The sequence below is a fragment of the Gigantopelta aegis genome, chromosome 2, assembly GCF_016097555.1.
Source record: "Gigantopelta aegis isolate Gae_Host chromosome 2, Gae_host_genome, whole genome shotgun sequence".
Lineage (NCBI taxonomy): Eukaryota > Metazoa > Mollusca > Gastropoda > Neomphalida > Peltospiridae > Gigantopelta > Gigantopelta aegis.
Genome location: NC_054700.1, coordinates 54,029,858 through 54,042,483, shown reverse-complemented (window position 1 = coordinate 54,042,483; position 12,626 = coordinate 54,029,858). Strand labels below are relative to the sequence as shown.

The 12,626-nt window shown below is 37.4% G+C and overlaps 1 protein-coding gene across 2 annotated transcripts in view; it reads left to right on the top strand.

The window, feature by feature from the left end:
- The window catches only part of LOC121387144 (phospholipid-transporting ATPase ID-like), a 133,383-nt gene that overhangs the window by 26,181 nt on the left and 94,576 nt on the right, over positions 1–12,626 (top strand). For both annotated transcript variants that reach the window (XM_041518172.1, XM_041518178.1), the window contains exon 3: positions 2,450–2,506. In XM_041518172.1, the coding sequence (XP_041374106.1) occupies positions 2,473–2,506 (34 nt within the window). In that variant the 5' untranslated portion in view covers positions 2,450–2,472. The remainder of the gene's footprint in view (positions 1–2,449; positions 2,507–12,626) is intronic.

The window sequence follows — 12,626 nt, the reverse complement described above, 5'->3', positions numbered from 1 at the left end:
AATTATCTGCAAGGGATCTTTTATATGCACCATCCCATAGACAGGATAGCACATACCATGGCCTTTGATGTACCAGTCGTGGTGCATGGGCTGGAGCGAGAAATAGCCCAATGGGTCCACTGACGGGGATCGATCCCAAACCGACCGTGCATCAAGCAAGTGCTTTACCACTGGGCTACGTCCCCCCCCCCCCCCACCAAAGAAGAGGTAACGAGTACAATTTGGTGTTAAACAGCCACCAGAGTAACTCCTGTAATTAAAAACATTTACTATTTGGTGTTAAACAGCCACCAAAGTAACCCCTGTAATTAAAAACAATTACAATTTGGTGTTAAACAGCCACCAAAGTAACCCCTGTAATTAAAAACAATTACAATTTGGTGTTAAACAGCCACCAAAGTAACCCCTGTAATTAAAAACAATTACAATTTGGTGTTAAACAGCCACCAAAGTAACCCCTGTAATTAAAAACATTTACTATGGTGAAAAAAATATGCCATGAAATTATAAACAACAATTTAGTCCACAGCAAAAAAGATTCCATATGGAGAATTAAAAACTCCACATCGTTACTGATTGCCAGGGTCACTTGCAAGGTTTGCTATTAACAGAGTATCAAACAGTGGCCTTTTAAGACAGGTTGCTGCTTAATGAAGAATGGTTGTTAGTACAATACCATAGATAATTTGGGAGAATAAAATTATGGCCTCTTAATTGACATTGGTGGATGTTTAATACAGGTGCATGGCCACTCATCACTGAGGGATGTGTCATACAGGTGGCCGTTACAGCAGGGGTGACTGTACATGTTTGGTTTAAAAAGTACCGCAGTGTTAATAGTAAAACATTCATTTCTGGTTGATCGAGACAGGCATTTTAAATAGCTGAAGATTATGAAATGGATGACAATATGGTAGTCAGGACAAACAAGACAATAACAAGTTCATGGCTATGTACTAATCGGTGTATATATCTACATGTGGGTGTGTATAGATCTATAATATACAGCTGATCTGTAACTGATCAATGCCTGTACACGCAGCTGGTCCGGTATATTGTCAATTAACCGTATGTCTCAAACGTTATCTATTGTTAGTATTTCATACAGTACCATACAGTTATTAAAATCAATTGGCTTGTTTGCGGGTTACCAAGTGAGGTGTTTTGATATTACATATCTTGTATTGAATAATTGATGTTCCTAAGTGGACAGTTGCACTTTAAGATACTTGTGTGATGTACATGAACATCTATCCATGAATTAACTAGCAATATTAATGTAATAAATTGTGGAATTACATGCTTTGTGGATACTGTTGATGGCACTGCAGGTAAAAAATCTATAAATTTTCAACAATAACAATATTCTATTCATGGCTCAGAGAATTTAACGTGTGTAACCTACACTTAGTTTTAGGTTAATGCCTGAAATGTTACCTATTTGATTTCGTGTGACCTGTAAATCATGTTCCAAATTATAGTGGGAAGGAAAAGTAGTTGCTGTAGTCTAAACTATAGACTTGTGCAAGCACATGAACAAAACGATTACTCTTGCAATCTGAGGCCTGATATTAATATATAAATTATGTATTTTCATCTTTAGTATCTGGTACGTAGTCTTAAACCAAGATATTGTTCTTTGAAGCTATACCAAATAGAATAAGATGTTTGAAAAAGTGCCCATTTTGTTTTAGAAGTGCCTTTTTGTCTAAGGAAATACCTCTATAGCATATGCCTTTACTTTTTTCTCCCCTCCCCCCAGTCCCCCCCATTTTAAGCTACATGTGTATGTAGATACATATATATGTTTAGCCCTACTACCTGGTGTGTATATATATATATATATATATATATATATATATATATATATATACATATATACATATATACATATATATCTACATATAATCTACATATATACATATATAGATGTATATATGTATGTATGTATGTATATATATGTATATGTATATATATGTACCGGTATATGTATATGTATATGTACATATACATATACATATACATATACATATACATATACATATACATATACATATACATATACATGTACATATATATAATAAGGTGTCTTTGAACTGGTTTCGATTAGTGTATGTACATTTATGGATGTTTACACTACTCGAGTCTCTCCAACAGATACAGATATGACGTACAGTGTAATAGACTGTGTGCATTGAGACTGGATCTTTATTTAGATCACTTTCCAGTATATCACACGGTGTTCTGTGTTGGATACCTACATGTATGTATATATAGCTGTGAGTAACGTTAGGGACCTGACTGTTAATTAACTTGTGAAATGGTTGATTCATAATGATTATATGGCTGCTTCCTGAGTAAGTCATTGTTATAGTGTCGGTGCACGGGGAAATGATTGGTGTGTTTTATTAATAGCTGTGCTGATGTGAGGAACTTCTCACTGTTTCAGATGTAAGTCTGTGACGAGTTGCCATGTGGACATGCTGGACAAAGGAGAAACCACCAGGTAAATATAATTATATTATTTGATCTTTTTTCATTTTAGCTGCATGACAGGGAACATTTTGTCAGGGGTGCAGAAAATTGGAAATATTAATTTACTCGCCAGACTAGAACCAACAAATTGACTAGCCCACCAGAATTTCTAGTAGTCTACCTGCCTGCCTATAGAACAGTATATTAATGTTTAATAATAATATGATATACACTGTCTTCACTTTTTTTAAAACGCATCTGTCAGAATTCTTACTCCCATGATTGTGGCAGATATTGTTGATGTATCACAAAAGGGGACCATGCCTCCCTCCCGCCCATCTCACAGATACACTTATTTTACAATCCTAAAAGGACTTTAGGATGAGAGTTTGTTTGTGTTGTTTCAGAAATGTTTTATTTAACGACACACTCAACACATTTTATTTACGGTTATATGGCGTCAGACATATGGTTAAGGACCACACAGATATTGAGAGAGGAAATCCACTGTCACCACTTCATGGGCTACTCTTTCCGATTAACAGCAAGGGATCTTTTATATGCACCATTCCACAGACAGGGTAGTACATATCACAGCTTTTGATATACCAGTCGTGGTGCACTGGCTGGAACAAGAAATAGCGCAATGGGCCCACCGATGGGGATCGATCCCACACCGACCGTGCATCGAGCGAACCCTGTACCACAGGGCTACGTCCCGCACCTGATCAAGGATTAATTCACTCAAAATAGACTTATGGTCAGTTTAATGAATAGATTATAAGATTCTGGACTCACTAGGGTGGGTGGGTGTTTGGGTGCCCCCCCCTCCACCTCCACCACCGACCATATAAACATGCATTCACTCAAAATAGACTTATGTTGTCTTTAATGAATACATTTAACAATTTATCAGATTTGTTTTTAATAAAAAGTAATAATAATAAGTTATAAAAATTTGGAAAACTGATTTTTAAAATGTTAGTTGGGACTTGTGTTGTTTTATTATTTTAATGAGTTGATTGAGTATATGGGCGCAGTCAGATTGTATTTTAATTGTCATTGTCTTAAATTCTACTAGCTCTATGCTATTTTAGTTTTAGAACCAATATCATTTACAGTATCTAGGAACACAATATATATTGCATATTAAAAAAGAAAGTCACTTCTCATTAAACAATAATTGTTGATTTTTTTTTTTTTTTAAATAATTTAAATTTTGTAATGAAATGTATGGAGCTAGACTAAGTCTTAACTGTAGAAGGAAGGAAGGAAATGGTTTGTTTAACGATGCACTCAACACATTTTATTTACGCTTATATGGTCAAGGACCACAGATATAAAGGGAGGAAACTTGCTGTCGCCACTTCATGAGCTACTCTTTTCGATTAGAAGCAAGGGATCTTTTATATGCGCCATCCCATAGACAGGATAGCACAATACCACGGCCTTTGATGTACCAGTCGTGGTGCACTGGTTGGAATGAGAAATATAAGCTATAGCCCAATGGGCCCACTGATGGGGAACGATCCCAAACCGATAGCGCATCAAGCGAGCGCTTTACCACTGTGCTACGTTTCACCCCAAAACTATAGAATTAGCACACTGACTGTTGTTAAATATCCTGTTATCTCATCACTATAGTGGCTGATATCAGGGCTGATCTAACAATGGCTTATGATGTGAATAGAGTGCAACCTGTAGCTCAGTTGGTAGAAAGTGTGCATGAAGGGCTTGGGCTGTACATGATGTGGGGTTTGAACCACCTTAGTGAATCCATTCTCTTATTAAATATTTGCCCGTTCCAACCTGTGCCCACGACTGGTATATCAAAGGCCTTTTATGCTATGGTATACATTTTATATACCTGCCTGTATATTTTGCTTTTTGTTAACTGTGGGAGTTAATTACAGGTACTGGGTACACAGTGTTCGAAGTAAGCCCTTGTCCTGATAAGTGAAAATCTGCTCGGACAAACATGTACCTTGGTGGTTGTCCAGTGGACAAGTAAAAATGTTCAATGAAGTTTCATTTTGAGCAATGAAAAACATTGTCCTTGTACTTGAATAAAACAAACTGTTTATTTGGACGAGTGAAAATATTGTCAGACAAGTCAATTTCTAGATGTGTTTGTCCGGTGGACTAGTAAAAAAAAAAAAATCTGCTTATTTCTATCGCTGGGTACACATGTGTGTAAATGTGTGTGTCAAGTGCTTTATAGTCCGGATAATTACATGCATGGCTTGAAATATAGGAAGTAAAATACGGCCTGCTGATATTTGTGGCCAAAAGAAATATGGCCTCCTAAGGAAAAATATGGCCTGCTAGAAATATAGAACAAAATGGGATGGGGAAAAAAAGGTTTATAGTTCAGTGTGTGGGAAATTAGTATCTCTGAGATAGATCTAAATTTTAAATCATCATAAAATTAAAATATAACAGAATCGCAAGATCAGCCTCAGCTAAATAGAAGATGAGATGATCGTACATACATAGATCGGTCTCCTGAAAAAGACCTATGATTTTCTGGTAATTTCCCGTCGGTGGGCCCATTAGGCTATTTCTCGTTCCAGCCATCTGTCCGACGACTGGTATTATATCAAAAGCTGTGGTTTGTGCTATCCTGTGTATGGGATGGCACATATAAAATATCCCTTGCCACTAATGAAACAAATGGAGTGGGTTTCCTCTCTAAAACTATACGTCAAAATTACCAAATGTTTGACATCCAATAGCCGATGATTAATAGATCAATGTGCTCTAGTGGTGTCGTTAAACAAAACAAACTTTTAAAAAAAAAAGAGGTAATTTTAGCAGATGAATTTTTATTTCACCTGCTAGGTTTAAAAAATAGACTGTTTTCGAGCCAGAGAGAGAGAGAGAGAGAGAGAGAGAGAGAGAGAGAGAGAGAGAGAGAGAGAGAGAGAGAGAGAGAGAGAGAGAGAGAGAGAGAGAGAGAGAGAGAGAGAAACAGAGGCATACATACATTCATACATACATACATAAATACAGAGAGAGAGAGGAGAGGGAGGGAGAGAGAGGGAGATATAGAAGGAGATATAGAAGGAGAGAAGGAGAGGGAGGGAGAGAGAGAGAGAGAGAGAGAGAGAGAGAGAGAGAGAGGAGAGAGAGAGGGGAGGAGGGAGAGGGAGGAGAGAGAAAGGGGAGAGAGGGGAGGAGGGAGAAGGAGAGGGGAGAAGGAGAGAGAGAGGGGAGAAGGAGAGAGAGATTTGCTAATTTTAGCAGATGAAATTTTATTTTACCTGCTAGGTTTAAAAAATAGACTGTTTTCGAGCCAGAGAGAGAGAGAGAGAGATGAAGGGAGAGAGATAGAAGGAGAGAGAGAGAGATAGAAGGAGAGAGGGAGAGAGGGAGGAGAAGGAGAAAGAGAAGGAGAGGGAGAGAGATAGGAGAGGGAGAGAGGGGGGGGAGAGAGAGTGGAGAAGGAGAGGGAGAAGAGAAGGAGAGGGAGCGAGATAGAGAGAGATAGGAGAGAGAGAGGTAGAGGGGAGGAGAGAGAGATTATAATTAATGTGGAAGCAGAACATACTAAGTCTTATATACATATGTATTGATATTCTATTAATGTTTAATTGCATGCTTCCCAGTATTTTTATAGTTGTTTTATTTTCAATCGTTATGAAATGAGATGACCTTTAATTCACAATGAAACACTGGAGACATGACATTTTCTGGTTGTCAGTATGCAACATACTGAGATCTCCAATAACAGGGCATGCCATTGATCACTGATTAAACAATGTGCTGGGCCACCATTCAAGTTCAGTGGCGTGATGTATTTTATCTATTCACTAATACTGACTCACGATCTTAAAGCCGCATACCCTAGTTCCATCCAGCGAAAATAAATTATAATTTGGTTAATCTACAAACCTGTAACACACTTAGATCACGTTTTTATCGAATGGAGTGAAAAAGCAGGTTTTATATTAATAAATACCATGGGAATCCCCATGTCCCAATTGCTTGAAATAATTTTGAAAGTTAGTATTCTGATGTCACCGGTAGATGTCGCTCGAAGCACAACAATGCCTACGTCACGACAAATTTCACAGACTTGGGTTGCGTTTGTTTCATCTCTCCTGGACATGTTCCAACTGTTCTGTCCTGGTTGTATCCCCTCTCCAGATATCGTAAGACTTAGCAAAATTATTGGTTTTAAGGGTTTGTAACGTTTTGTATTGAGACACTTACTTGTCTGAACTTTATTGTTACTGAAAATGATCACGAACTGTGAAGAAAAATCTCACAAATGAACAACAACAAATCGGATGTTGATTGCGCGAACCGTGCACGAGAAAACAAACCGAACCAAAATGATAACGGTCACGTGATATACCAACGTCTGTGACATTGAAATGGAAATATCCCCTCTAAAAATAGATCGAACCTTGCTTGCTTAACGTTTTTTTCTCGACAGAACGTCTTGTGAAAAAAGGCAAAAAATGCATTTCGTTGTTTTACAAACATCAGGATTACCAAAAAGCACTTCAGGTGAATGGAAATGTGTATTCTAAATAATAAAATGTAAGTAAAGTGCAATTTTATTTGTGAAAAATGGGGTTTAATAGCGAAAAACAACGCTGTAATGGTCAACAAATAGCCGTAACTAGGGTGTGTCCCTTTAAGTGAAATAAATCTTATCTGAATGTTTTTGTCAGTGTGCATGGTCTTAGAGCACTATATATAGTCATGCACGCACACGATGTGTTCAGTTAGAGCATGATCAAGTAAATATAGTATACATTATTCAATATGAACGACAGAATATGAATTGAATAATTATCAGGTTCATCAGGATTTAGTATCAGATATTTCTCTTTGTATTCTTTGTTATGCATTTGCTGTTACATAGAGAATAACTAGTCAATGACGTCGGATATCTGCTTTATTCTGTGACGGTAAGAATGGGAAATTCTGCGATGTTCTGCCAAGTGGAAATTCTCATTCAGCCTGAACAGGATAAAGCAGATATCGATGTCAGTATCTAGTTATTATTTTTATCCCACAGATCATAAAAATTAACAGAAAAAGACATTATTTCTGTTATTTCTGCCATATTGTATGATGACCTAGAGATCAAATAATCAATTTTGTAATGTAGCTATGCGAGTGACATCATATGAGTGACTTCAAAAGTCATAATCTGCTAGTATACGTTTATGACTTTGCTTTAATCAGTCGTCATAATCTGCCAGTAGAAACTGGTTGCAGAATAAAATGTAATATTGACCTTGTTAACAATGACCATCCGTACAATGACATTTTACACCATATATCAGACAGATTTGATTGAAACCAACATGTCACACATCCATTACGATCATATACATAACAGAATTCACTTTTGTACACCAACAGCACAGATTTAATCAGACTACATGCTTTAAGTTACCTCTAAAATTATTTCTTTTTAACAATAAAAACAAAACAAAAGATTGATCAGCAGATTACAGAAACTGTCTTCTTCATGCTTGAACCTTAAATGTATATATACAGTCAAACCTGTCCTAGCGGCCACCTGTATTCAGCAGTCACCTGCCTTAAATTTATATATACGGTCAAACCTGTCCTAGCGGCCACCTGTATTCAGCAGTCACCTGCCTTAAATGTATATATACGGTCAAACCTGTCCTAGCGGCCACCTGTATTCAGCAGTCACCTGCCTTAAATGTATATATACGGTCAAACCTGTCCTAGCGGCCACCTGTATTCAGCAGTCACCTGCCTTAAATGTATATATACGGTCAAACCTGTCCTAGCGGCCACCTGTATTCAGCAGTCACCTGCCTTAAATGTATATATACGGTCAAACCTGTCCTAGCGGCCACCTGTATTCAGCAGTCACCTGCCTTAAATGTATATATACGGTCAAACCTGTCCTAGCGGCCACCTGTATTCAGCGGTCACCTGCCTTAAATGTATATATACGGTCAAACCTGTCCTAGCGGCCACCTGTATTCAGCGGTCACCTGCCTTAAATGTATATATACGGTCAAACCTGTCCTAGCGGCCACCTGTATTCAGCAGTCACCTGCCTTAAATGTATATATACAGTCAAACCTGTCCTAGCGGCCACCTGTTTTCAGCAGTCACCTGCCTTAAATGTATATATACAGTCAAACCTGTCCTAGCGGCCACCTGTATTCAGCAGTCACCTGCCTTAAATGTATATATACAGTCGAACCTGTCCTAGGGGCCACCTGTATTCAGCAGTCACCTGCCTTAAATGTATATATACGGTCAAACCTGTCCTAGTGGCCACCTGTATTCAGCAGTCACCTGCCTTAAATGTATATATACGGTCAAACCTGTCCTAGCGGCCACCTGTATTCAGCAGTCACCTGCCTTAAATGTATATATACGGTCAAACCTGTCCTAGGGGCCACCTGTATTCAGCAGTCACCTGCCTTAAATGTATATATACTGTCAAACCTGTCCTAGCGGCCACCTGTATTCAGCAGTCACCTGCCTTAAATGTATATATACAGTCAAACCTGTCCTAGGGGCCACCTGTATTCAGCAGTCACCTGCCTTAAATGTATATATACAGTCAAACCTGTCCTAGCGGCCACCTGTATTCAGCAGTCACCTGCCTTAAATGTATATATACAGTCAAACCTGTCCTAGCGGCCACCTGTATTCAGCGATCACCTGCCTTAAATGTATATATACAGTCAAACCTGTCCTAGCGGCCACCTGTATTCAGCAGTCACCTGCCTTAAATGTATATATACAGTCAAACCTGTCCTAGCGGCCACCTGTATTCAGCAGTCACCTGCCTTAAATGTATATATACAGTCAAACCTGTCCTAGCGGCCACCTGTAGTCAGCAGTCACCTGCCTTAAGCCCAAATCACTAAAATACCTGTATTAAGCGGCCACATTAAATGTTTGCTATTATACAAAAGGGATATTTTAACAACAGCGATAAGGTGCAGCAAATAACCGATCTGCACACCTTCAGGGATACTATACCCATTCAGTCCTGACATCTCTACTGTGTATCAATTAAGAAAGTATGACTCTGGAATGCATCTAATTGCTGCAGGGAAGGCAACACTTTACATTTGTAGATTCACTTATTATGACAATACACTGCATGAAGTAGGAATTAAATAATTAAATAGAAAAGGAAAACAAAAACAGTTAATTTAATACATTCCATTTGCATTTTTTCTGATGGAGACGTCATAGGTTTATTTATGGTCAGCTGTAAAGCTCACATCGTTGATTAGCCGTACAGATGGTAAAACAAGAAACAACAAATGTTTTAAAGACTACTGTAGATCCATTATGTATTGTGCCATTAATGTATTGCGATAAGCCAACAGTAGCCCAAAATGCGTGTAGAAAGTATTGCAACATCAGATGTAGCTTACACGAAAAGTATTGCGACCTTAGCTGGTACTCAAAGACAATAAACATGTTGTGTTGTTTTAATTAATAGCCATAGCTTACATTTAGAGACCAGTATGCAGGTATGAGATGTGCATTATACAATCAGTATGACTGAGTTCATCGCGATGGTAGGGAAAACAGTGCAGACAAACAACATTCCAGCCGAGTTGGTAATAAATTTTGATCAAACAGGCGTCAAACTTGTACCCGTTTCCAACTGGACATTGGCAGAAAAGGGAGTGAAACAAGTTGCCGACGTAGGTATAGATGACAAGCGCAAGATCACAATGTTACTGGGAAGTTCGGCCAGTGGCAACCTGTTACCCCCTCAGATAATATACAAAGGTGTAACCGACCGATGCCACCCAACCTACAAGTTCCCCGACGATTGGCACGTGACACATTCGGCCAATCACTGGAGCAACGAGCAGACAATGCTGGACTACGTTGACAATGTGCTGGTTCCATACGCCAAAAGGGTGAAGAAAGAACTCCGACTACCAGCACGACAAAAATCATTGGCAATCTTCGATGTATTTGCAGCCCATAGATGTCAATCATTTTTAGACCTGCTACGAAAACGGTCCTTTGAAGTGCGATTTGTCCCAGCAGGCTGCACTGGTGAGCTGCAGCCCATGGATTTATCGGTGAATGCAGAGTTTAAATTAGCAATCAAAGAAAAATTTACCGAGTGGTATGCTGACATTGTGGCCAAGAACATAAAAGAAAACACCAACAAGCCTGTTGACTTAAGAATCAGTTTGATCAAACTGTTTCACACCCGGTGGATTGTGGCATGCATTGACAAGTTATCGAAAGACAAAGAAACCGTTACGCGTGGCTGGCGATCATCAAGTCTGCTTGCAGTGGTGTGAACTTTACTCGGAAAATAAACATTAGTGTTTGCTAATTACACATGGTGATTGACAATGATTCCTGTTTCGTTTTGTTCATTGAATGATAGTGTGATATGCAATAAATCAATGTAGTTAAACAAATTTGGTTGTTCTATTTGTTAGTAAAGTCGCTATATTATTGCTTGTATAAAGTACTGCAATGATTAGTTGTTCGCAGTTTTCGCAATACTTTGTTGTTCGCAAAACTTTCATGTTCTACAGTATATATGTGGCAATCTGTAATCAGTGGTCACTTGTCTTAAGCGGCCAGTTTTATCTCTACTCCTTTGTGTGACCGCTTCAGACAGGTTTGACTATATATATATATATATATATATATATATATATATATGTATTGATCAGTGTTTTTGCTGTGAGCTTTTAGTATGGTCATTTTAAATATACAGTACCAGGGTTTCTGCCAGAGGGTAAAATGGGTATGGCACCATGCATACCCAATTGTTTTTGCAAAGTTAACCTTTTGACACAATTAATTACTTTTTTATCATTACTGTATGATTTTCTTAAATGTAACTCTAAACTTAACCCATTTTCTTTCTGGGGGAGGCCCCCTCCCATGACTGTGGTTGCATTCAATTCCAAAAAGTTACAAACCGTTTCTATATAATGAATGTATAAAAAAAGGAATAATTTTCATAAACGACATACTCGACAATGAAGGGAATATTTTGGTATTTGAAACGTTTAGAAGAAAATATGATATAAAAACGAATTTTTTAAATTATGCATCATTAGTAAATGCTCCTATGTTCATTAAACAATATTAATAACAAAACATTCACATCTGTTAAAATTCCAGTTTTACCTTTCAAAATGAAAATTCTACTGAACACAAATGCAGGATGTAAAAATCTGTACAATAATGCTGAATAAAAAAAAACATAACTCCAAAGTGACAGATAAAATATGCAAACAAAGGATTGACATACGACTGTTGTACGTGGGAAAAATACTATGCTCTACCTTTCTATTGTTTAAAAGATACAACTTTAAGGTGGTTTTAATACAGACTGTTACATAGAATTCTGGCTACTAATACTTTTCTTCATATGATACATTATGTTGATTCAAACAAATGCTCTTTTTGTAATAATGAACCGGAGACATTGCAACACCTTTTTTACGACTGCATTGAAGTAAGAAACCTTTGGGAAGCAGTTAAAAAATGCATTTTTGAAAAAACTGGTCTTTGCATCCCACTAAGCAAAAATGTAGTTATGTTTGGAATGACAGATGGTGATCTAAGATACGTAGTAAACTAGATAACTGTCAATATAAAATATTACATTTACAACATGAAAATATTTAAACAAAGTTTGCACAAAAAGGCCATTGAAAATATCCTGAAAACTAAATTCCAATTAAAGATGTATTTATTTTAAAAATTGCCAGTATGACAAATTTAATGAACATTGGGAGAAATGGTTGAATCTTTTTGCTTGAAAATCGGAAAATTAATTGATACTACTTTCTTCAATCTCATAACTGCACATTTAGTTAACCTAAAGGAAAATCTGGGTTTGCTTGGATATACAAAAACTTCAGTAAAACCAGAAAACCAATCTTAAATCTACAATACGAGTAAATAATACATGCTTCTTTTTCTCTTTTTTAGTTTCTGTTTATTTTTTCCCCCCCCCCCCCCCCCCCATTCATTTCATCTGTCCATTCTCTCTGCCCTGTCCCCCTCAGATCAAAACCATTATTGTATTCATATTTATGTATTGTTTTTAACAAATTCAAATGTATGTAACTAGAAGGTATGAATATATACATGTATTTTTGTAAGGCAATGACTCAAGGCTCCCCAAC